Raw genomic sequence first — 25792 nt, forward strand, 5'->3', positions numbered from 1 at the left:
TTTTTTCTTTTTATTGTGGTAAATATATATGTAACAAAATATCTGCCATTTCAACATTCTTCACATGTACACTGTTATCAAGTTAGTCATCCCAAAACATTTTCCTTGATCTCCTTATGAGTATGTGTGTATGTCTATAAGAAATATAGTATTTCATATTATCAAACTACCATAAAATAATAATAATTTTTTAAATGTATGAGTACATCTCTGACACAGAGATTTAGTTTAGAGAATACTGTGGAGCATTGTGAGTTGCACTTTGGGGGTGATTCATAAATATTTTTATTTGTTATATATGCCACTAATTCCCAATCAAGGAGCTGAGGAAGCTCAAAGTCAAACTCTTCCACCAAACAGCAGCTCCTATGAATGAAAAAGAGGGTGGATCTCTAAGATATACACTGGATTCCAAAGATTCCCACTAACTCTGAAAGATGGAAAAATTAAGAGACTTAAGTTTTTTGTTTGTTTTATTTTCTATTATGAAAGCAATTAATGTTCCAAGACACTGCCAGTATAACTGCAAAGGCATCTGCATCTGTTTTGGTCTAGTCAATTCTTACTCATGGCAACCTATATGCTGCAGAGTAGAACTGCTCCATTGTGTTTTCTTGACCGTAATCTTTACAGAAGAAGATTGCCTGGCCTTTCTTCCATAGTGCCACTGGGTGTGTTCGAACTGCTAACCTTTAGGTTAGTAGTCGAACACAAACCATTTGTGCCACCCAAGGGCCTTACTGTAAAGGTAGATATTCTAATAGAAAGGAATCATGTTCTTGACTTGCTGTATTGTCATTGATAAGTCTCTTAACCTAATTAATACTATATTGGTCATTTTCAATATGCGTGGGTTTAACTACAAGACCTTGAGGATCCCATCCAGCTTCCCCACTGTACGATTTATGCAACTTCCACTTATAGGTAATTCAGGAGTTGGTTAAGCAACTGAAATGTGCCATAGAACCTTATGATGCTAAGAAAGAGCCTACGTGCTCTGACAGAAAGAACTGTAGTAGTCACTGCAGGAAAGCAACAGAAGAGACACTAACAATGGCCCTCAGAAAATCCATATTGGGTACAAGGACAAATGAGCAATTTATCTTCCCAAATGACAGGCATGTGCCACCTTGGAATAATTAAATTAACCTATGACTTCAGGATAAAATTATAAAGAAATAATATTCCTGGCATACATCTGAAGACCTTTAGTCATTACTTTGGAAGAGCCCTTTCGCTTGAAGTCATTTGAGCAGGCATACTTAAAAAAAAAAAAAAAGTTTACTCTAAGCAGCCAGCACGCACTGCCATCAAGTTGATTCTGACTCATAGGGACCCTGGAGAACAGAGTAGAACTGCTCCATAGAGTTTCCTAAGCTGTAAACCTTTACAGAAGCAAACTGTCACATCTTTCTTCTGTGGAAACAGCTAGCAGGGGCAATATATCACAGTGGAAGTACAGTGGATTTAAATCCACATAGCTCTGGGTTTTAAATTCCAAATTCACAATTATCAATATGTGACATTGGATGTGCTCATGTAATCTCTTTTATGCCTGATTTTGCTCAAATTTAATTTTAGAATAATAACATCTATTTTGTAAGGTCATTTTAAATTAAAAAAGAATAAAGTTCATAAAATATGTAAACTACTCATCAAGAAAAAACAGAAATTTCTAATATCAGGAATGAAAGATATATCATTACTACAGAGCCTACAAATATTAAGATGATAATAAGGAAATAGTACTATCAACAGCTTTATGCCAATTATTAGACAAATTAAATAAAATGGAAAATTCCTTGAAAGACAGAATTTAACAAAATTGACATGAAAAGAAACTGAAAATATGGATAACTTTATATTTTCTAAAGAAATTGAATTTATAATTAAAAATCTTCCCCCAGAGAACACTCCAGGCCCAGATGACTTTACTAGCAGGTTCTATCAATCATGTAAGAAAGGAATAACAACTATCCTACACAAACTCTTTCAGAAGATAAGGAGGAGAGACCACCTCCAACTCATTTTACGAGGCTAATCTAACCCTGAAATAAAAAACAGGGTTAGATTGACCTCAAAACATGAGTTATAAAAAAAGAAAGCTATAAACCAATATTCCACATGAGCATAGTCACAAAAATTCTTAAAAATATATTAGCAAACCAAATCTAGCAATACTTAAAAGAATAATATATTTGCTCAGTGAAAAGATTTCTCAGAGTCTAGATGAAATCCTGGCATCTATCCCAGGAAGGCAAGCTTAGTTTAAAATTTGAAAAATCACTCAATAATTTACAGTATTACAGATTAAAGCAGAAAAAAGGTCCATGTTAACAGATGGATAATAATTAATAATAATTTTAATAATGTTAATAATTTGACAACAGTTAACACACATTTATAAAAGAAAATTTCAATAAACTAGGAATAGAAGAAAACCTACTAAATCTGACAAAGGGCAACTACAGAAAGCCATCAGCAAACATAAAACTTAATGCTGATATTTTTAATAAGTTACTCATAAGATTAAGAGGAAGGTGCCTTAGTCATCTAGTGTTGCTATAACAGAAATAGCACAAGTGGATGGCTTTAACAAAGAGAAATTAATTTCCTCACAGTCAAGTAGGCTAGAAGTCCAAATTCAGGGCGTCAGATCCAGGGGAAGGCTTTATTAGCTCTGAAGGAAGGTCCTTCTCATCAATCTTCCTCTGGACAAGGAGCTTCTCTGCACAGGAACCCCGGTTCCAAAGAATGCGCTCTGTTCCCGGCACTGCTTTCCTAGTCGTATGAGGTCCCCACTCTCTGCTGGCTTCCCTTTCCTTTGTCTCTTGTAAGATAAAAGATGGTGCAAGCCACACCCCAGGGATACTCCCTTTACATTAGATCAGGGATGTGACCTGAGCAAGAGTGTCACATCCCACTCTAATCCTCTTCAACATAATCCAATCTTGCCTCGTAAACCACGGGCAGAGATTAGGATTTACAACATATAGGAAAATTATATCAATCACAAAATGGAGCACAACCACACAATACTGGCAATCATGGCCTAACCAAGTTGACACATATTTTTGGGGCATACAATTCAATCAATCCACGACAGAAGGGAAGAATATCCACTACTCCATTGCTATTCAACACTGTATTGTATAAGAAACCAAGAAAAATAAATACAAGATATATATTTTTGAAAACAACTAGTAAACATGTCTTTATTCGCAGATGGCATTGTTGTGTCCATGGAAAATTCTACAATAACAAATACTATAATAAGTGGATTTGGCAAGGTCACACAATGCAAATTCAATGAACAAAAACCATTTTTATTTCACCATACTAGTAATAAACAGAAAATAAAATTTAAAAATAATAACCCTTAGTAGCATCCCAAAAACAATCCTTAAGGATAAAATGAGGAAGAATATATAAAACCACTATACTGTAGATTACAAGGTATTGCTGAGATAAAGAAAATCTCAAAGAAAGAAACGTATATTATGCTCATAGTTTGGAAGACTTAGTATTGTTAAGATCAGAACTGTGTACAAACTGATCTACAGATTCAACACATTATCAATCACAATTTCACCAGGAACACTGTAAAATATATATTCTTATTCTAAGATTTATTTTGAAATGCAAAGACCTAGACTAGCCAAAAAGAGTTTGAAAAAGAACTAATTTGGAAGACTTTCACTACTCATTTCAACACTTACTATAAAGCTACAGTAGTCAAGACAGGGTGTATTGATGAAAATATAAACAAATAAATTAATGGAAAACAAGAGGGAATATGGAAAAACTCACACATATAATCAAATGTTTTTTGTCAATGGCACCCAAGTAATTCAGTGGGGGTGGGGGGAGGCTTTTTAACAAATGGTGCTGAATCAATTCAATATTCATCTGTTAAAAAAAAAAAAACCCTCAACATCTACTTCATAACATAAAAAAAAATTAATTTGAAATTGCTGTTAGGCCAAATTTGAAAGCTAAAACTATAAAGCTTCCAGAAGAATTTCTTAGAGTACACAGAAAATACTAAGCATTAAAAAAATTATATATTAGATCTTATCAAAAATTTTAAATTCTACTCCCTAAAGGACATGGTTAGTTAAAAGGAGTAAAAAAAGTTATAGACTGGGAGAAAAATAACTCCTACAACACAACAAAAACAAATCTAATACAAAAAAAAAAAAAATGAGTAAAAGACTTACCTAAGACACTTTATAAAGGAAGATAGATATGTGAATGGCAATAGCCATGTGAAAAAAATGCTCCATTAGTTATCAGAAATATACAAGCTAAAAACCACAATATGATATCATTATATACCCACTAAAATGACTAAAACACATAGACTGACAGATGATAGATAACAGAGTTATAGCTTCTGGTGGAAGTGATTTAACTAGAAAGAATAATGAGAAACTTTCTGCAATGATAGAAATGTTCTATGTGTTAGAAGGGATACAGGTTACATGTTTGTACTCATTTGTCAAAACTGGTCAATCTACACACTTAAAGTCTATATGTTTTATTAAATGCAAATTATAACTGATTAAAAAAAAAAGGTCAAAATGCCTGGCACAAAATAGCCATTCTTCTTGGTCAGGAGAATTTCTTTTCCCTAATGCTGTAACTAGCACGGTAGGATTGAAGGGCATCAAATGTGAAGTCATAAAGACTCAGTTACTTAACATTTAATCCTTAATTTCTTTGTCTGCAAAACAGAGTTAAAAATATCTTCCTACATAGGGTTATGAAGAATATATTAGTAAAAAGATGAACGTGAATGGTAAAATGCCTAGTAAACATTCAACAAAGATGACTTCCTAACACAGAGTGATAGAGCTAGAGTTCTCTGTTTTTAAATGAGATGCATTTCCTTATTCTAATTTTGTTAACTGTGGGTCATTCAGTTTGGGAATGTTCCCTTATTGCTTGCAAGTTTCTTTATTCTAAAAACCTAACATTCAAGATATGTCCCTGAATTTGTCACATCAAGAATTATCTCAGTTTTACTTTTCCTTTACCTGAAATCGGGCCAAGGTCCTTGTTATTACCTGGATTTAATTTTAGTGCAGACTTCTTCAAAAAACAAATTGAACTCCTAAAAAATAAACCAAATTCTTTAAGATTTCATTTTTAGAATGTTTACTAAAAATATAATAAAATGTGCTGTTTTGAGTACTGATGAACAAATGCATGGAAATTGCACACAGCACTGTAGTTGACACATAGTAAAGGCTCAATAAATGTTAGCCTCACTGGATGTGCTTACTTTATGTGAGAAAACTGAGGCTTGGAAAGATTAATCAGCTTGTATAGGCTGACACATGTAAAACGTGCCAGAGTTGGGCTTCAAACCCTGAAATTCAACTCTATAGCCCTTCCTCCTAACCATCTATTAAGGACTCACTGAAAAATTTTGGGATATATATACATTTGGGATCGATCTATTGTCTATGTATCACCTATCTCTCTAATACTGCCCTTTAACTCTCCAGCAATGTGAAGAATGGGTTGGAGTGAGAAAAGATTGGAGAGAAGGAGACCACTGAGGAGACAGTAAACTAACGAGAGATAATTAGAATCCGAGCAAAGTGGTGGCCACGGGAATGAAGTGCAAAGAATGCTGGAATATATATATATATCTTATAATAAGTGGCATCTGTTTGGATAGAGAGTGAGGTGGGAGATGGACCATAGCAACTCAAAGGTTTGGATGGGAAACTTAGGGGCCATGAGTTTAAGAAAATGATGATGAAATAATTTGGAAAAAGATAGCGAGCATGGTAGCACAACTTGATGAATACAATCAATGTCACTGAATTGTACATGTAGAAATTGTTGAAATGGTGTATCTTTGGCTGTGACTATTTCCTTCCTCACCCCCAACCCCCTTCCAAAAAAATGAAGGGCTGGTTTGAGTGAGAGAAAGATCTGGAGTTTGAAGCACTAGAATATCTGAGGCAGTATTATGTAGGAGGCCCTGACTAGCAGGCCAACTGTGTAAGGTTATGCAGGTGGAGTGGGGCCTAACATCCAGCCAGTTCCCCTGCCAGGATGAAGGAGTGCCTTTATGAGAACTTTCACAAAGTATGGGCTAGAAGAGGTCTTGCTGACCAGATACCTAATTGGGCTTTAAACTGAATCCATGGGACAGGATGAAATACTTCAAGGAAGAAAGCATAAAGGGAGCAAATAGAACACAGATACTCAGAGCAGGTAGGAAGAAGACAGGAGCCCTCTAAAGAGAAAAAAGGCTCAGGATCTAGGATAGCAAACAGTGTAAAAGGCAGAAAGGGCAGAAGAAATAAAACTCTGTTGGCTTTAACCGTTGATTCAGTCATCACCAGCAATCTCTGTGAGGTGACTTCCATATTGTGGTAGGAGTAAAAGCTAAACTGCAAAGGTTCTGAGGTCAGAGGGAGATGAGAGCACAGAAACAGACAATACACATTTTCTTGGTACCAGGAAGAGAGAGATAGGAATGAATCTTTAGGTAGTATGGTATGGTAGAGAAAGTTGAGTGTTCGTTTCTCTTAGCGTAGCAGAATAGTATAGACTAGAACATTGGTTGTACACGGAAGAAAAAGCGAAGGTGCAAATAAAAGAACATAATTTATGAAGCAAGTCCTAGTTCCATCTTCTTAAGTATTTTGCTTAAAAGTTCCATAAACACCAGTGGCCCAGGAAATGCTTTAGCAAATACTCATTAACAAAATGACAGCTATTTTAAAATGTTCCCATAACTGTTCACCCCATAGTTCATCATCATTTGTGTAATAAAGACTCTGGCATGGAAACTTGAGATTTTTCTGCAGTATAAGAACTCTTCCCTTCCCTGGGGATTTTCAGAGAATAGGGTACATGGCTAACCTCTTACTCAGACAGAAGGAAATTATGCTTCCACTTCCTCCCCCAAATAAATTTATTACTCAGTCGTTACCTCTTCCTGACAAAGTTAGAATTTAGACTCAAAGCTTAGAAGCCTAGTTTCTAGATGAGTAATATTTCTGAACTTAGTTCCCCTACACTGTATAAAGAGGGATTAGGATTTGCTAATTTCAAAGGTATCACAGCCCTAAAATAATGAAATGATTAAAAAATGTGTGTGAGAGGATGCTTATCCTATTTTTTTTTTTTCCATGACAGAACCATTCAAACAACTTAGGTCCCCGATAATAGGGGTCATAGTATTGTGTATGGTAACCATAGAATGGAACAATATACCACTGGAATTGTTTTTCCCAAGTGTTCTGAATGATGTGGAAAATGTTCCCAGTAAAATGTTAGATGAAAAAAAAAAAAAAGGTAGAAACCTAAGTTGCAGTATTAAGTCAATTTTATAAAAATAAAATGAAACTAAGTACTTGTATCATATGTATGTACACAGACTGAAGAAAGAAATGAATCCACTAGGGAGTGGAAGCTGGTGACAATAATTTATTTTCCCTTCTTACTGTCACTCCCTTTATAATTGTTGTAATTGCTAACTCCCTGGTGAGTGTTTAGGGCATTTTACCTCTGAGGTTTGAGAAAGGCTATTGTCTTTGTTTCTAGTTTATCCCGTTCTCCTTAAAACGTTTAAAATGTGGAGATGGAAAATATACCAATGCCATCTTACCCTACTGGACTAGCACTGTGTCGCAGAGAAGGACCACAGAAGAAATTCTTTCTATTAAATATATTCAAAAGCAAGCAGGTTGGAGAGAGAAGTTAGAGCAAAATGGAAAGTGCTTCTTAGGATTATTATTATTTTTTGGTAGTTTCGAAAGATGTATTGATCTAGAGCTCAGTAACTGATATAACAATCCGAAAAATTACTTTAAAATGTTAAGATCATCAGGATAACACTTGGCTGGTAAAACTGCCTTAAACCCAGCCACGGTTAGTTTTTCTTCCAATCTCCTGCTGTTTTCCCCCCAATACTATGCTTAAGTATTGTGAATTCCCCAATACATATAGCAAAATAAACAAAACATAAAAAGGCATAGGAAAAAGGGTGATACCATTATGTTCTCCAAATCTACTTTTTGAATTATTATCGATCATAGATAACTGGGGAGCCCTGGTGGCGCAGTGGTTAAATGTTCGGCTGCTAACCAAACGGTCAGCAGTTTAAATCCACCAGCCGCTCCTTGGAAACCCTATGGGGCAGTTCTACTCTGTTCTCAAGGGTCGCTATGAGCCAGAATCGACTAAACAGCAAAGGGTTCATATAGATAATTGGCGGAGCCCTGGAGGCACCACGGTTAAAAGTGCTCCAAAGCTAACCGACAGGTCAGCAGTTCAGCCACTCTGAGAAAGGAAAACGTGGCAGTATGCTTCCGTAAAGATTTACAGCCTTGGAGACACTATGGGCAGTTTTACTCTGTCCTACAGGGTCGCTATGAGTCGGAATCCACTCCACTGAAGTGGGTTTGGTTTTGAGTATAAATACCTGAAGGAGCCCAGGCCGCGCAGTGGTTAAGCGCTAGGCTGGTAACTGAAAGGTCACATGTTTGAATCTACCAGCTGCTCCAGGGAGAAAGATGTGGCAGCCTGCTTCCATGAAGATTACAGTCGCGGAAACCCTGTAGGGCAGTTCTACTGTGTCCTGTAGGGTCTCTATGAGTCGGAATCCGCTCGACGGCAATGGGTTATAGATACCTAAATGTTGTTTTTCTTCATAGCAATTTACAGTTCCAAATTGTTTCTTGCTAATGACAATTTCATAATTTATTAAATTATTACTTAAATAAGTTTTCATGTTTGAGCATGACCCAGTGGGTCACCCAGCTGAAATACTCCAGTAATAAAATATGAAGTAAAACCTAACAGTTTTAGCTTTATTTTACTTGTTGATGCCCTTTTAAATTAAGAATTGGTAGTTATATTTACATAGCAAACATTTGTTGAATGACTTATAAGTACAAACAGCACATTGGTCTTTGATTATATCACATCTTAAATTTTCCAGAAACATCAATATAGTACATTAGACAAAAGCAATAAATAAAGACACATTTAAGTCTGTTTGAACATCTTTTCTGAGAGAGTTTGATTGACAATGAACTGAATTTGGATTTTCATGCAAAGAAAGCATTACCTCGGCCTCCGTTCAACAACTTGAGAAATAGCAATAGCTACTTTCCCATGTCCACAGCTACAGCATTAAGTTTGACAGACAGCTCCTTGGAAACGATAAATCTTGCTCACTGAATTGTATTTCGTGGGTAGCTGGGTTCTGAGGCTTCTGGAGAATTCACATAAGATTATGTTAAAAAGGAACCTTATAAGGCATCCACAGTGACCGTGAGCATGCGTAATTTATTTCAGTGGTGGCTGCATGTCTTTCCAGTTTTGAAAAGCACCTTTCTAAACTGAAGTTTTCTTACGAGTATATTTATAATGACATTGACTTTTCAGGAATCTTGTTTCAAGTTTAGGCCTTGTGGTGGTATAGTTTTCACTATCAAATAGACATCCCTTCATAAAATATCATATGTGACATTTCCTAGTTAAGTAAGAATGTGAAAATTAAATTTTGATAAAAAATAGTCAAGTGAAGAATAGCTGTATTGAACTGACTTAAAATGGTAGATTTTCAATTTAAAAGAACTAGCTTTCAGTTAGAACAACATTTTATTTTAAAACAAGTAATATCATTTAAAGGACTAAAACCCAAAAAACCAAACCCATTGCTGTCGAGTCAATTCTGACTCACAGCGACCCTATAGTTCAGAGTAGAACTGCCCCATAGGGTTTTCAAGGGGCGCCTGGTGGATTCAAACTGCCAACCTTTTGGTGAGCAGCTGTAGTTCTTAACCACTATGCCACCAGGGTTTCTACGTAAAGGACTAGGGAGCAAAAATAAGCAAGATCTCTAATTCTCAGATGAAGCTTCTAAACATATGAGGAGCTCTAATTCACTGTTGCAGATAAAAGGAGGTCCCTAATTTATTGTTTCAAACAGAAATTATCTGTCATATACAACTATAAGATACTCTAACATTCAGGAAAAATGTCTACAGTGATTACGAAAAACTTTAACTTAAAAAATAACAAACAAATAAACAAAAAACTCTAATACAAAAGGCCTTATAACACAATTCTAAATAAAGCTTGCTTAGCCAGGTAATTATAAATGGATTAAAACTAAAATTGGAATTTAGCATTGCCCTCGACTCTGTTTATAGCTTCATGTATTTATCTTATATGCCCAGTTTTCATTTTGCACGTGTGAGTGTAGAATAGGACTAATTAAAGTGGCCTCCGTTACTATCAATACCCTCGAGAAAGTTTCAATTCATTTTGTTTTGAAATGCGTAGCATAAAAATATTGGAAGATAAAGAAACATATTGTGCTTTTAAATTCAATGTACATGGTATATAAAATTGCTTTGTAATATTTTCAGCTTTAAAGAACTTGCAAGGAAGTGAGAATGCAGTTAAGGAAATCAAGAAACCATTGGGAAAATCAGTCTTGTCTTCATTGATTTTTTCCCTAAAGCATACTCTCCACACAAAAGAACTGCATAAACTGGAAGATGGATTTTTTTTCCTTTTTTAAATTCTTTCCTAATAATCATTATAATGGTATTTTCCAGCTATGTATGGATGTGAAAAGCCTGTGTTTGAATGGGACTAAACAAAAAAACAAAAAAAACAAAAAAAACTTAGTACTTGATTAATGTTAGATCTGCCCCTTGGGATTTGGTTAGTCACTGATTCCTTCACACATACCTCCAGCAACTGTATGAAAAAGGAGAAGAAACAGCACTTTGTGTATCAGAGTAACACATTACTTATTCCAGAGTTACTTCCATGGCAACCTCTACTACAGAACACAACTAAGAACTTAGACTCAAGCTAAAAATCTCCTGAATGCCCAAAACAGATGTCACCATGCCTATGCACTTTGACACATGCAGTTTACCATAAGAGAATCTCTGGGCCCTCCGGTAAAATTATAGACACTTATTTCATGCATCTTTCTTTATAAATTTTTTTTTCTGGTTTTCTTGCTCACATCAGAGAAGAGATAACAATTATAAAGGAGCGATTGATATTTAAGGGAGTTGTTAGAGGAATTCAAACTGTTGGCATGAAATAAACAAAGGACTCACACCTCGACAGAGAGGGTGGATACCTCAGTAGAGAAAGTGGATACAGGAGAAAAAAAAGTGTCCTATAAAAATAATGCAAGAATTAAAGAAGCATGGTGATTCAGTTAACTTTGGACATAAGAAGTAATAGCCTTACTCACCAAAGAATCCACCCCAAAGGCATCGCTGCAGTGTAGAGTAATTCTAATAATATGTGTCCATAATCAGGATGCTGAATACTTCAGAAAACATTAAGTTGAATTTGTTCCTTCCAAAGAGGTATCAAATATATAGTGGATCTCAGAAAGATAAATATCCATAAATGGCTAGATTCTTTCTAAAAATTTTGGAGTTTTTGGTAGTAAATCTGTAAGCTTTACTTTTTAGAAAATAAACATCTATAAAACTTCTTAATTGTATTCGTCATTTGCTTATTGACAAGCTACAAATATTTCACTAGCCAGCCAGTCCCCTGGGGAAAGAGTGGTACCTCGGATGACAGGGGTACATGGGGTCGTTTATGTCTGCTCCAGTACCACCACGTTGGCCTGTTCACCTTGTCCTGCTTCAAAAGCGCTGCCATAGCTCAGTGACCTGAACCTCTATTGCAAATGTCACTCTTTGTAGGAATTTTGTTCTCTTAACGTGAACGAGGTTAAACTAAGATAAACTGCTTTAAAAAACAAAAAGCAGGCTTTCTAGAATTTTTACTGAATTGGCAAATGTTGTGTTATCTATATTTTTAGAACAATCAAACAAGATTTAAAAAAAAAATGTATGTGGGTGAAGGGAAAGAAGAGTTAAAATCACAATTAAATACAGAAGCAAACTGCAGGTAAAACCCCAATTCAAAAAATATGTTTTCTAGGTTAGATTCCCCAGGCTGTGAGGAGGTTCAGTTATAAAGTGCCTGGACTTGCCCTGTCCTGGTCCTCTTATCTGATTGGCTCTATATTGGTTCTATACTTCAGGTTAAACATACATTAACTAATACCCATCCCCCTCAGTCCAGAACATTCTGTACATTCTTTAATGTTAAAGCATATCCTACTTTCTCCAATCCAAACAATAAAACATAAAAACCACCCATCACAGATGCAGCAAAGGAACAAAGTTAAACTAAACTTTAAAATAAAATAACAACAATCATTTGTTTCCTGAACACCAGACAAAAGAAAACAAAATCCTAGTAGCTTCAAACATCAACAGCCCCAAATAATAACAGCTAGGAAGCGAAAATATTTTAAAAGTGTGTTTTCTCTCAGAATAGAGGCGAGATGGGGGAAAAAGAAGGTCAAACGACCATGGAATGCTTGTCCCCAACACAAATGAAACCTGAAGATTTCAATGAGTAAAAAACAGTACCTTATAAGTAACTGGTCTTGCCTACTCACAGCTGTTTCCAGTGCCGACTCTTGTTTAACTGTCTACTGCCTTCAGTTTAAAGTTAATTCTGTTGGCAAAAAAGTACAGAGCTTGTCTGGAAAACGCTGTTTGGACATAAACCATTCCTTTCAAAGCGGTGGTAGCTATATTTAAGTTTTCTTGTAGAGGAGGATATAAACCCTTCCTGAAGCTAATTTTCTTCCTCCTCCTTCCCCTCAGACTTAGTCAGTATCCTCCTATCCCATATATTGAAGAAAGAGACAGAGAGGAGAGGAGAAAAAAAAAAAAACTACAAGGAAATATACCTTAAATAATGTAATATTTGAGCATTTGGAAAAAAGAAAGAGAGAAATTAAGAGAAAGAAAGAAATGAGAGCCATAGAAGGTTTGTCAGGACCTTAATTATAATTTAGCCTAACTTCCTCATTTTATAGATAAGAAAAGTGATGGCTAGGGAAAATATGTCATTGCCCTGGTGGCACAGTGGTTAAGAGCTCTGGGGGGTAACCCAAAGGTCAGCAGTTTGAATCCACCAGGGGCTCCTTGCAGACCCTATGGGGCAGCGCTACTTTGCCCTATAGGATTGCTATGAGTCTGAATTGACTTAATGGCAACCGGTTTGGTTTTGGTTTTCAGTATATCTCAAGGGAAGTGGTTTACTTTATTCCTCTGTATCCCTGTATACCCTTTGTCATTGAGTTGATTCCGACTCATAGTGACCCCATAGGACAGAGCAGATCCACCCCATAAGTTTTCCAAGGCTCAAGGTTGTAATCTTTACAGAAGCCGACTGCCACATCTTTTTCCTGCAGAGCAGCTGGTGGGTTAGAACTGCCTACCTTTAGGTTAGAAGCCAAGTGCTTAACCACTGCTCCACCAGGACTCCTGTATCCTTATATAATACCCAAATAAATGGTCAGAGCATAGATGCAGCAGTAACCAATTAGGATGTGAGAACCACCTCTTCTCAGAGAAAACATTTCCCTTAGCTTAAAAAATCCTTAATATTGAAAGTTTTTCTAGAATGCCCAATTTATTTGTTAAGGAAATGATCTTTTCGTTTGTTGATTTTCCAGAATAATGTTATGTTCCAGAAGTTGCCATTTTTCAGGGCCTGCATTAGTCCTTACAGAGGACTACTTCAATAAGGGATGGTGCTGTGACAGGTGCTAGAGTAAGGTTTTAATATTCCTACACACTCTCAGTGATACTGCTGCGTGGCTACTGTTACCACGAATCTCCACTTCCAATTTGTCAAGATGATTTTTACCACACATACAAATTTATTCTTGATTATTATTCATTTCTTATTTTGCTAAATAAAACAGAGAAGCAGCATAATAAGTTTTATTTGGTACCTTTCACATAACATTTTCTACTTGTGTATGAAGAAACTATTCTTCTCCATCCGGAAGAGTGATCCTCTCATTGTAATAGTTTTTTTTTTTTTTTCAATTTCCTTTCTTAAATGTATCCATTCATTATTCATTTATCTCACAAATATTTATCAGATATTTATAGAACCTACCTCATCGTTTTCTCGTGGAATACAGTAACTGGCAAACAATAGCTTCTTAGGAAAATACATAGCATTTAAAATAAAAATGAAGGGTTTAGCTGGCAACTAAGATCAGCTTTCCATAACTACCTTTCTATTTATCATCACACTTCAAATATGTGATCAAGCATATTGATATACTATTCACTGAATTGCCCAATCTCAACAATATCCTTCCTAGGGTCAGATAAGCCAAACTTTGAAGTGGCCAAGACTGATACCCCTCTAATAATTACTTACTCTGTTCACTATTAATCTTTCTATTTGATCTGGCTCCTTAAAAAATTAAAGTCAAATGTACTTTATATCACACAATTCAAAGATACAATGGACAAATGCTCAGATAATTTACTACCTATTTCCAAACCATTATCCATTCTTTAACTCAGAAACTCACTCTTTGGTTTTGATTTTTGTCATCTACTTTAAACGTCAGATTGTACCTACCCTTGCCCTGGACTTTGGCAGTAAACAATGTAACTGTGACTACATAATTTTAAAAGTTTTAGTTGATAATTATAAAAAAAAATTAAACTTTTTAAAATGATCATTAGATTTTTTGGAACGTATTTTCCAAAATCTTGCGTAAGTAATGGGTACCATATAAATTCTTCAACCCTGAGAAATAAACAACTGAGATTCAAAAGACAAACATGTCAAGAAAAATCCTTGGAAAATCATACTTCTTGGTTTTTTTGTTTTTTTTTTTAACTATCTGCAGAATCTTATTCTCCTTTCAATTCTCAGTTAGTTACATCTTATTGAATTCTAAGGAGCCCTGGTGGTGCAGTGGTTAAGTGCTTGGCTGCTAACAAAAGGTCGGCAGTTTGAACCCACCAGCTGCTCTGTGGAAGAAAGATGTGGCAGTTTGCTTCTGTAAGGGTTACATCCTTGGAAACCCTATGGGGCAGTTATATTCTGTCCTACAGGGTCACTGTGAGTCAGAATCGACTCAACAGCAACAGGTTTGATTTTTGGTTTAATTGAACTCTATGCAAAGGTTAAGCCACTGTCATGGATTGAACTGTGTCCCACAAAATATATGCCAACTTGGCTAGGCCATGATTCTCAGTGTTGTGTGGTTATCCTCCATTTTGTGATATAATGTAATTGTTTTATGTGTTCTAAATCTGAATTTCTGCCTGTGGTTAATGAGGTAAATTACATTATGTAAAAGAGGATTAGGGTGGGATACAACGCCCTTACTTAGGTCACAGCCCTGATCCCATGTAAGAGGAGTTTCCCTGTGGTGTGGCCTGCCACACCTTTTATCTTACAAGAGATAAAAGGACAGAAAAGCAAGCAGAGAGTAAGGGACCTCCTATCACCAAGAAAGAAGAGCCAAGAGCAGAGCGTGTTCTTTAGACCCAGGGTCCCTGCACTGAGAACCTCCTAGACCCAAGGGCAAATTGATGACAAGATCTTCCCCCAGAGCTGACAGAGAGAAAGACTTTCCCTAGAGCTGGCACCCCGAGTTTGGACTTCTAGCCTCCTAAACTGTGATAGAACACATTTCTGTTTGTTAAAGCCATCCACTTGTGGTATTTCTGTTATAGAAGCACTAAATATCTAAGACAGTCCCCAAAGACATTACCGTCTAAATTTATAGATAACCCTAATATGTCAAATGTGACAAGAGTTTGACACACACATATTACTAAATATTGTATATTTTCATTTTACTTCTTAAACTTTACTTTTGATTTTGAACATTTTACCTCTAGTCTGTTAATGGAGCAAGAGGAAATATGAGTAAAACCTTAGAAATATGAGTAAAACCTTGAAAGAGAAGTGGGCTGTGAGATAAACAGAGATTTAGATGGTATGAGTCAGGGTGATTCAGGGTGGTTGAGAGGAGTCAGGAAGCAAGGTGTAAAGAGAAGTCACATTCAAGCAGATTCTTTGGAGCAGGAGTGAGCTGAGCCACACATAATAAATTATAGGTATTGAATTCAAGGATCAAGGCCTCTCAAAATAGGTTAAGCAAAGAGGAAACTAGCAATTTTTGTGACCAGTGCAAGCAACAGGAAATGGGTCCTCAAACCTACTTTGTAATTGATGGCATGGTTCTTTCTAGCCATTGGAAGGGGAACATGTGTTGCCAATATGTGAATTCAACGTAATCTAAACTAGCACAACGATTCACAGTCATTTTTTTAAAAATGCTGTATCTCTATATTTAGGTCCCTTGGACATACTCCAGGTTGCCCCATTCTTGGCATTCTCTGGATTTCAGAATCCGAAAGTAGTTTAGAGGGGAATAGTGTGTTTTGAAGGCTGGACTTGTGGAATTGAATTTCACTGATGGTAGAAGTACTTACAACAGAGGTGAACTCCAGGGCAGGCTATATTAACACAGGCAAGGCAGTCAGAATTCTCTACCTCTTGATCTCCTCCTCTCAGTTTTCAAGTTTATAGTAACACTAGAAGAAGGCTTTTACTGCGGAATCCAGGAAGGCTCTTTGGAGATAGCAGTGAAGGGCAGTGACTGCATGAACAATTACTGAATTATAAAACTCTATGTTTGGGAAGAGAGTTTGTGCATGGAAGTTTTTAACAGTTCCAGATGCATGTGAAAATCTCAAGTGTCAACTCTTTTAAACTAATTGAAGCTTGTGTTTATTTTGTTGCTCATTGCCTCTCATAGTCTATTCTCCACACAGCAACCAGAGTAATCATACCCCTCCTTCATACCCTCCAATAATTTCCTATCATTCCCCTGCTTCTTTCCTCCGGTAGTTTCCCATCATTCCCCTGATTCATATCCTCCAACGATTTCCCATCATTCCCCATTCTCCTGCTTCATATGGTTTTCCATAATTTCTCTGCTTCCTTCTTACAATGGTTTCCCATCATTCCCGTTTCATCGTTACAGTGGTTTCCCATTGCCCTCAGTATAACATCCAAATGACTAACCATGACTGTCTGATTTAGCTCCTGTTTATCTTTCCTACTGTGTTTTCTAACCAGCTGTTCCATCTGTCTGGAATATTCCTCACTCATATCTTCATATGATAACCTCCTTCTCATCATTCAATGCTCATTTCAAATGCCATTATAGTTAGCTGCTGTCTAGTTGGCCGCCGAATCATGGTGACCCTATGCACAATGGAATCAAACACTGCCCAGAGTCCTGTGCCATCTGCAAGATCTGTTGAGGATCTGACCATTGTGATATGCTGGCTGATTTTCAGAAGGAGATCACCAGGCTTTTCTTCCTAGTCCGTCTTAGTCTGGAAGCACCACTGAAACCTGTTCAGCATCATAGCAACACACAAGCCTCCACTGACAGATGGGTGGTGGCTGCACATGAGATGCATTGGCGGGGAATCAAACCCTAGTCTCCACATGAAAGGTAAGAATTTTACCACAGAACCACCACTGCCCCTGTAATTTTCAAAAGTTATCTCCTCAGAAAAAAACTTCTGAGTGCTCTAGCTAACCATCTCTCACCACTGTATAGCCCATTTCCCTATTTTAATTTTTCTTGTAGCACTTACTGCTATGAGGAATTATCTGTTGTGCTTATGATTTATTCATTCATTTAATTAGTCAGTTAGTTGAAATAGGTTTACTATCTCTCGTCATCTACAGTAAGTTTCATAAGGTTAGAATTTTTTTTAGGCCTTGTTTACCACATTTTCCCCAGTGTCCAGAACAGTGTCTAGTACTCAATAGGAAGTTGACAAATATTTATTTAATGAATTAATTATATTTTCTATCTGGGTTTCCGCTTTTCACTTACCAACATCTAACATATGTCCATGAGCATGAAGGCCAAACCTAATCTACTTCTGTAATAGACTTAACACTATAAATCTCCCTGTGGCTCAGCAGCCAGGAATCACAGATAATAAGGAGAGAGCCTCAGCTGGGCTGTAGACAGTAGTGTGTATACGAGGTGCCTCTAAGCTCTTGAATTTTGTTAACACACAGGCCAGATAATACTCTCACTTTGCCAGAATATCCTCTATGGATATGTGCATCTAACTAGAAATGTGATTACATTTGCTAGAAGGTCCTACGAGCTTCCAGACATCACCTTCGTTTCCTGAACGCTACGGTAGTTTCCCTTATTGAAACAGCAGATGCCCTCTAGCTAATTCTATCCTTTACAGGTGGACTCAAGAAACTGCCCTCAGCTGCCAATTCTTCAGGAGCGGAGACTAAAGCCTTGCACTTGCAACATACGTTTTCTAAATGAAAAGGGGGGAGACCAAATAATTTTACAGAGGTGCACTCACAGATAATTTAATCTCCCATCTCAGCTCTGCTCCACATGGATTCAGAGCTTTCCAGCAAGCTGTAAATTAGATTTCCTCCCATAGCTCAAGCCCCATTGCTTCCTAATTACCTGATCTAGTGAGTCAGCCTTCTCTGGGTCCTGGGGCTCAGGCACATTGTAGGATAATGTGACTGGCTCAACTCACTTTGGGTCCAGCCATATCAGAAAGATGGCTGTGCTTTGAGAAGACAAAAAGAGGGTAATTCTTTGTTAGGAGGAAAATGACTTTCCCCAGATGTCATAAGTCACCTCCTTCCAGTACACCCAAGTAGAGGAAACTTCTTGCCTAAGCACTGGTGTCCCTCAGTGGCAAATAAAATCATTTTCAGAAAAAAAAAAAAAAGGAGTAGTGCCTTTCTCTTATGGTATTAGATGACTATATATTAATCTAAGTAAATAAACGGCATTTGGCTAGTCAATAAATCAAGCTACAAATATTAATTGACTGCCTTCTATGGGTAAGGTCTTGCGCTAGTTTATATTATCATTCGTTGTTAACTCATGGGATGATAATATCTATTTTTCCAGGATACAAATTTCTTCAGAAAAACAAAGTAAACCTTCCTTTCGTCATTTCCTCCCTCCATCCTTTTCTTCCTTTCTATAACATGTTTACTGAGTCCATATAATGTGTCAAATGCTGTATTACAAAGAAAATTGACAAAATCCAGTCCTCAGGAAGCTCACCTTTTAGAGGTAGAAGTTTACAGACTATTGAGACCAGCACTAGGCTATAGGAAAGAGCATCAAAGGAACATGGAATCAAGATGGAAAGTAGCCACAGAAGCTTTCCTGGAGGAGACGACACGAAGATGCAGTTTGAATGCAGAATGAGAGAGAGAGGATTAACATTAAAGCCTGGAGATAGAGCACATTTGGGTCACTTTAAGTAGTTATATAAAACTGGAATGTAGAATAGATAAGATATACAGGAGGTAATATAAGTAAAAGCCATGCTCAGGAGTTTGGTTTTATCCTTAAGGCAATGGGTAGATATTGAAGGATTTTAAACAAGGGAAATATTTTCAGAATGACCATTGGAGAAAGAATTCAGGGGCAGGTGGTCTAAAAAGGTCATTTAATAGGTTGTTTCTATGTCCAAGTAAGATATTGTGATGGTTCAAAATTAGGCAGTAAGGACAGGAAGAAGATGGCCTCAAGAGATAATTAAGAATTTCCATAGGTAGAAAAATGTGGAAAAGGCAATCTTTCTTCCAAAATCTCTATAAAATCATTACAGAAAAACATATCAAATATTATAATTGAATGAAACTAGTATTTAGTAAGCCCTCATTATGTAATGGAAACACTGGTGGTACAATGGTTAAGAGCTTCTGCTGCTAACCAAAATGTTGGCAGTCTGAATCCACCAGGCTCTCCTTGGAAACTCTGTGGGTCAGTTCTGCTCTGTCCTATAGGGTCACTATGAGCTGCAATCAACTCGACAGCAATGGTTTTGGTTTTCATTATGTAACAGGCATTTTACATAAGTTCTCTCCATTTAACAAATGAAGAAAGTAAGACACACAATTTGAAACATCAATAGCAAAACTTGAACTCTTGTCTGACTACAAAGCCCATGTTCCTTCCGTTAAACTGTCTGCCTCTTTGAAGGGAGCACACATTTTGGATACTTTCTAAATCTTAGACACTTAGATTTGAAGAGATTGTTTTGAGTATAATTTGGCAGCAATTTAAATTATTCCTTGTGCAGAATTGTTTAGGTTTCCTAGGTATCAGCATGCTAGATTCGAGGTCCAACACACAAACAATTGTGTTTGCATAGTTTCTAGGGAACTACATGCTTAGCTACCCTGCAAAGCACAAATCCTTCATCAAGTCCTTCTTGACAACTTAATTGTTTTAAGCCTGGAAGACTTATTTACAATCTGTACTAGGACAGTCAGGAGACACCAGAAGGAAAGCAGACGTGGCAGATACCCTAATTCAGTCAAGTCAAATGTTGAATTTTGAGTTACACAAAGTGGGAAGGATAAATCAGGTACAACACATCTAGGCAGGCAAGAAGTCAAACTCAGATAAGACACTGAAAACACAGCTCAAATGGGAGACAGTGCTGAGATTTGCCTTGAAATGACATTAGGGAAAATCCTTCTTTAGCATATTTTATACTCACTATGGGTAGGATAACCATATACTTTATTTTGCAGATCTTGACTCTTTCAGAGTAAAAGGGTATGACACTGTTAATTAAAATGAGAGCAAATATAAACCAGGATTTTTATAGGCAAACCTGAACAGGTACCACACTACTTACAAGGTAGGCATTACATTCACCCTCAGATAATAGTACCAAAAATGAGGCCACAGGTCTTAGAGTAAGTAGCTCCTAAAGTGAAGTTAAAAAAGAAAAGCCAGTAACTCTTAATATACAATTTAGAGGGAAAAAAAAAACAAGGTACTCGATATATACACAAAGGCTGGATCAACTGGATTATTCTGGGATTTTATTATTTTAATTCCATAATTTATTATATAGCAATTTAAAAATTGATACAGAACAATGAAAACATGATAGTTTCTTCATTATAAGAAAATCACAGGTAACAGGCATACAGTGTCTAGCCTCCCATAGAAAATAGGATATTTACATAAGTCTCTTGGTATGAAATATAAAGATATTGGTAATAGATGGGTTCCCCCAAGCTCTTTTGATTATTTAAAAATGAGCACAGGGTTGACTTCTTCAGTGTTTTAAACATCAGTGAGTCAAGATTACTAAACACCAAACTGAATCCCAGTCCACTCTCCTGCCCCAGTCCTAAATTCTTTCCTGAGTGAGGGCATCCTTCCTTGTAGGGCAAGTTTCCCTCTCAGGCTAGAAAAACGGGAGGGCAGCCCAGTACGGGAAACAAACATTCCCTGGTACAGACAGAAGATTAATTAACAGCCAGAATTAATTACGTTTCTAACCTTGGTTCTGTCAGCACCTAGCTGTATGACCTTGGTCAAACACTTCACTTTACTGGGGCCTAATGTTCTCCTATATAACATGGAGGGATTTGGTAAGATTATATTGGAGGTTATTTCAGATGTGAAGTTCTACTATTCTCTGAGAGAATTATATCTCATACGTTTTAAATTTGTTTGAGATTTACCCTCGAGGATTGGGAGGATATCTGCTGTATCATAACAAAAATAAATAAAACAACCAGTTATTGACAAAACAACTGTAATGTTAGCAATAATAATGATGTTTAAGATTCCCAAGAACATAAACATATGCAATAGGGAAACATTTCATTATTTTAGCATATAATAGAAGTCCTATTAGAATTTTCTTGTGGGAAAAGTATCATATAAAAAATGTCAAGGCATGTTGTGCTTAATAACTTTTACACATTAGGCTTATTTGGTCTCCTGGAACACACTGAGGATCAGGCATCCTGAGTTTATGTAGAAGAAAGAAGATTTCTCCAAGCTATGTAAACATTGCTTCCCTACATTATCCTTTTTCACAATAAAAGAGTGATCTCCATTTAAAAGACAGAAAGTTAGAAGTGAGCAGAGGATGCACTTCCCTGATCTGTAATTTTTGACAATTCCTAGACACAAAAGTCTGGTTCAGAAAATAATGAAAACAAATTGTTCGTTGGTCCTGTGCAATTGGACTTGAAGCTTCAGTGCAAACAAATATAAAGAAGCTGGACTTTTCCTCATAATATTTTGATTCTTTTCAATATAGAAGTAACATATTTTCTTGTGAAAAAAAAAAAATCCAACAGTAAAGAATTAGGTTTAATATAAAATTTAAAGTTACTGCCCCCTCAGTGCTCAGCAATACTATTTTCAAGGATTAGCCACTATCAAGAGCTTGCTATTTGTCTATCCGGATAGATTATCTATCTATCTGTCTATCTACCTATCTATCTACCTACATATCTATCTTTATCCACATATATGTATATTGCATAAGAGTATACCTATGGATATCTACAATATTGTTTTTAAAAAGGGAACTTTACCTTCCCTTATCCCATCATAAAACCTACTCTCTTCTCGGTGCTAGACCCTAGGATTTATCTCTACAACTTATCAGGTAGATTAAAAAAATAATAAGTGCAATGGTATCTTCCTGGCCATCAAGATGTTTAGCAAAATGGAGTATCTAATAAGTGTTTACTCATATAAATGAATGGATGAATCATACCAAGGACACTAATCTTATCAAAGTGGGAGAAGTTGCCAGAAAATAACCACTTTTTATGAAGTCTTCAAGAATTGCTTGTTTGGATGCCTTTTAAATCATTGATTTTGTGTAAGGATATGCCTGTTTCAAACTTGAATACTGTATTTTCAGCATCACTATATGAGTATTAAGCAATAAAAAGTCTGATTTGAATAGGTCACTCTCCATCATAAATTGGGTTCTTAAGTGTCTCTATCATTTTAACTAACACTTTGTTGTGCCTATTAATCCTGGCACCTTTGTTGAATTTACAATGTCTGAGATTATAAGATGCCAATGCATATTTCCCACAATATTTCCAAAAATAAAGCACTACCATAGGCCAGTCTTTAGTCAGCACTTATTGAACTTGCAAAACCATTGCTGGTAGTTTTAGGCTATTCAGAAAATAATTTTATTTCATTTTTCCTAGATATTTTAGTCAGTATATTTTTTATGTTATCATCCTTGAAATTACATTTGATAGTTCCTTGGTCTTACAATGAACTTAAACTCTGGGTTTTTATTTACATAATTTAATGAAATGCTCTTCATCAATGTCAGCAATGTCTTCCTATGAGAGAATTTGTATCTCAGTGATGGAAGGAGGTGTCACTGGAATTTGTTGGTAGAAAGTTAGAGTACTTTTATTCTTGGAGCTCAATTTATTGATGAGTAAACAATATTTAAAGATACGCAAATGGGTGAGGTAACCAAAAGAGTGAGTGTAATTAGAAAAAATGAACAAAAATTGAGACCCATGGCACTACAGTACAATATTAGTAAATGTGTATGTGTGAGGTATGTGCATGTATTTGTGGGTGCATGAGTGCATGTATAATTTATAAACATTTAAATAAAACATAAATTTAGGTGTACTGTTCAATGAAAAAGTCTGGAGACTCCTGTTTTCACAGTGATGGATGTGTTAACAGAAAAAACAGAACAATGGTAGAAGACTACAACAGAGGTATGCGTTATTATTATGTCTTCTGTAACTTTTTATTTTGGCATAATTTCAAGTTTGCAGAGAAGTTGCAAGAACAATACAAATAAATCCCATACGTCCTTTACACAGATGTACTGATTGTTTACATTTTGTCCCATTTGCTTTATGATTTGCCATCTTTCAATCTATGTATATACATATTATTGTTTTTCTGTACCATTTTAGAGTAAGTTGGAAACATTTTACACTTTTACCTCTACACAGGGTACACTTCATAAGAGCAAGGATATTTTCTTACATAATTCTCAGCACAATGATCAAAATTAAGAAATTTAAGATTGATACAATGTTGTTGTTGTTAGGTGCTGTCGAGTTGGTTCCAACTCATAGCGACCCTATGTACCACAGAATGAAACACTGCCTGGTCCTGCCCCATGCTCACAGTCGTTGTTATGCTTCAGCCCATTGTTGAAGCCACTGTGTCAATCCATCTCGTTGAGGGTCTTCCTCTTTTTTGCTGACCCTCTACTTTACCAGGCATGATGTGCTTCTCCAGGGACTGATCCCTTCTCACAACATGTCCAAAGTATGTAAGATGTAGTCTCACCATCCTTGCTTCTAAGGAGCATTCTTGATACAATACTATTATCTAATTCATAATCCATATCCAAATTTTGTCAATTTTCCCACAAATGTCCTTTAGGGCTATTATTTTTCCAAGTCCATGATCAAATCCAGTCACAAATTAAATTTATTTGTTAATTTTCTTCAGTTTCCTTTAACCTGCAACAGTTCTGCAACCTTTTTTTGTCTTTCTGATCTTGATATTTTTTTGAGTGCAGGACAGTTATTTGATACATTGTCTCTCAATTTGGATTTGTCTGATTTTTCATTATGATTAGATTCAAGGTATGCATTTATTCTTCTTTTTTTTTTAGAAAACCCAGAGAAGTTATGTTGTGTCCTTTCCATTGCATCACATCAAGAAATACGTGGTATTGGATTGCCCCCAATGTTGCCCTAATATTGGTGGTGTTAACTTTGATCCATGACCTTATCAAACTTTCACTCAGTGATTTGGTAGTAGCTGATGATTTTCTAACTCCATCATTCATTCTATATTTATTAGTTGGCACTGTATTATAGAAAAGCGCTTTCCCTCCAGGCCTATTTATTTGTTTGTTTATATTAATATGAAGTCATGGATTTTTATTTTATCCAATTGGTCATAAACAATTATTTTATTATGTACTTTGATACTCGAATATCTTAAATTTGGTCAGTGAACACCTCCTTATTTCTGGTGCAATAAGATGTTTCAGGCTTACACTATACTTTCCCTGTCCCACACTGGAATCAGTCTCCTTGTCAAAGACTAATTTATTTTAATGGAGAATGGTAGTTAGAAACGATGAACTGAACACACATGTCCTTACTTTAGCTCATGTCACCAGAAAGAGCTAGGGAAATTTTAGAAAGAAAAATGTATATATATATATATACACAAACAGTATATCTTTTTTGTTTTAATTGTATATTTTAGTTTTTACATATATGTTTCAATTTTTGAAAATATGATTGGATTCTCTGGTACAAAAGATGAAAAGATTAGCATTCACACCTCCTTCCATTCCCCTCTCCCACTTTATCTTAGATTTTTGTTATATATACATATTAACAGAATAAAAAGAATCATGTTATATCTGCTTTCTGTTCTACAACCCTATTTTTCCTAGTTGTTAACCTCAGTTGTATGGTTAAATTGGTTCAATGTTCATTGAGAGAATTTTATCACAGATTCCCATTCTTTAATTTTGATTCATTTTTGGTTTCATGAAGTTTACACTTGAATAATTTTTTTTTCAAGAAGGCCTCATGGGTATCATTTAATGGAGAATATATGCCTACTACAACTTGGTTGGATACATTTTCCTTGGGTGGCAATTTGTTATACTCAGAATTTCCACTCTCCTGGCACTTAATATTATTATGAAGAAGTCTGAAGCAAGCCTATTTTGTTTTGTTTTTTCCCTTTCTACATAACTTGTTTTTATCATCTGGATGCTAGGGGGATTCTTCCTTTTCCCTTGATGCTAGTTAATCAGAATGCATTCAAATACCATAGGTTTATGCCAATTTAATGTGCCCATTCAATCTGCAGACTCAGGTATTCTTTTTCTTCTTTTTTTTTTCTTTTGTTATGTCTTTAAATAATTTTTCCAGTTCATTTATTGGATTTTGTACTTCAGGGATACCAATCATTTCCTTCTTATCTATCATCATTTCTCTATTTTCATCTCTGTGTTTTCCCTCTGCTTTCATCATG

General features: G+C 36.0%; 1 protein-coding gene across 5 annotated transcripts in view; it reads right to left on the reverse strand.

The window, feature by feature from the left end:
• LOC105756932 (rho GTPase-activating protein 24-like) overlaps positions 1-25792 on the reverse strand; it is a 382387-nt gene that overhangs the window by 14119 nt on the left and 342476 nt on the right. Inside the window, exon 4 of one of the 5 annotated variants that reach the window (XM_023724709.1) lies at positions 3946-5116. The exons of the other annotated variants lie outside the window; for them this stretch is intronic. Coding sequence (XP_023580477.1) covers positions 5097-5116 — 20 coding nt within the window. The 3' untranslated portion in view covers positions 3946-5096. Of the gene's footprint in view, positions 1-3945; positions 5117-25792 lie in introns of those variants that run through there. 5 annotated transcript variants of the gene reach the window in all.

This window comes from Trichechus manatus, unplaced genomic scaffold (assembly GCF_000243295.1).
Source record: "Trichechus manatus latirostris isolate Lorelei unplaced genomic scaffold, TriManLat1.0 scaffold00257, whole genome shotgun sequence".
In the NCBI taxonomy this organism is placed as follows: domain Eukaryota; kingdom Metazoa; phylum Chordata; class Mammalia; order Sirenia; family Trichechidae; genus Trichechus; species Trichechus manatus.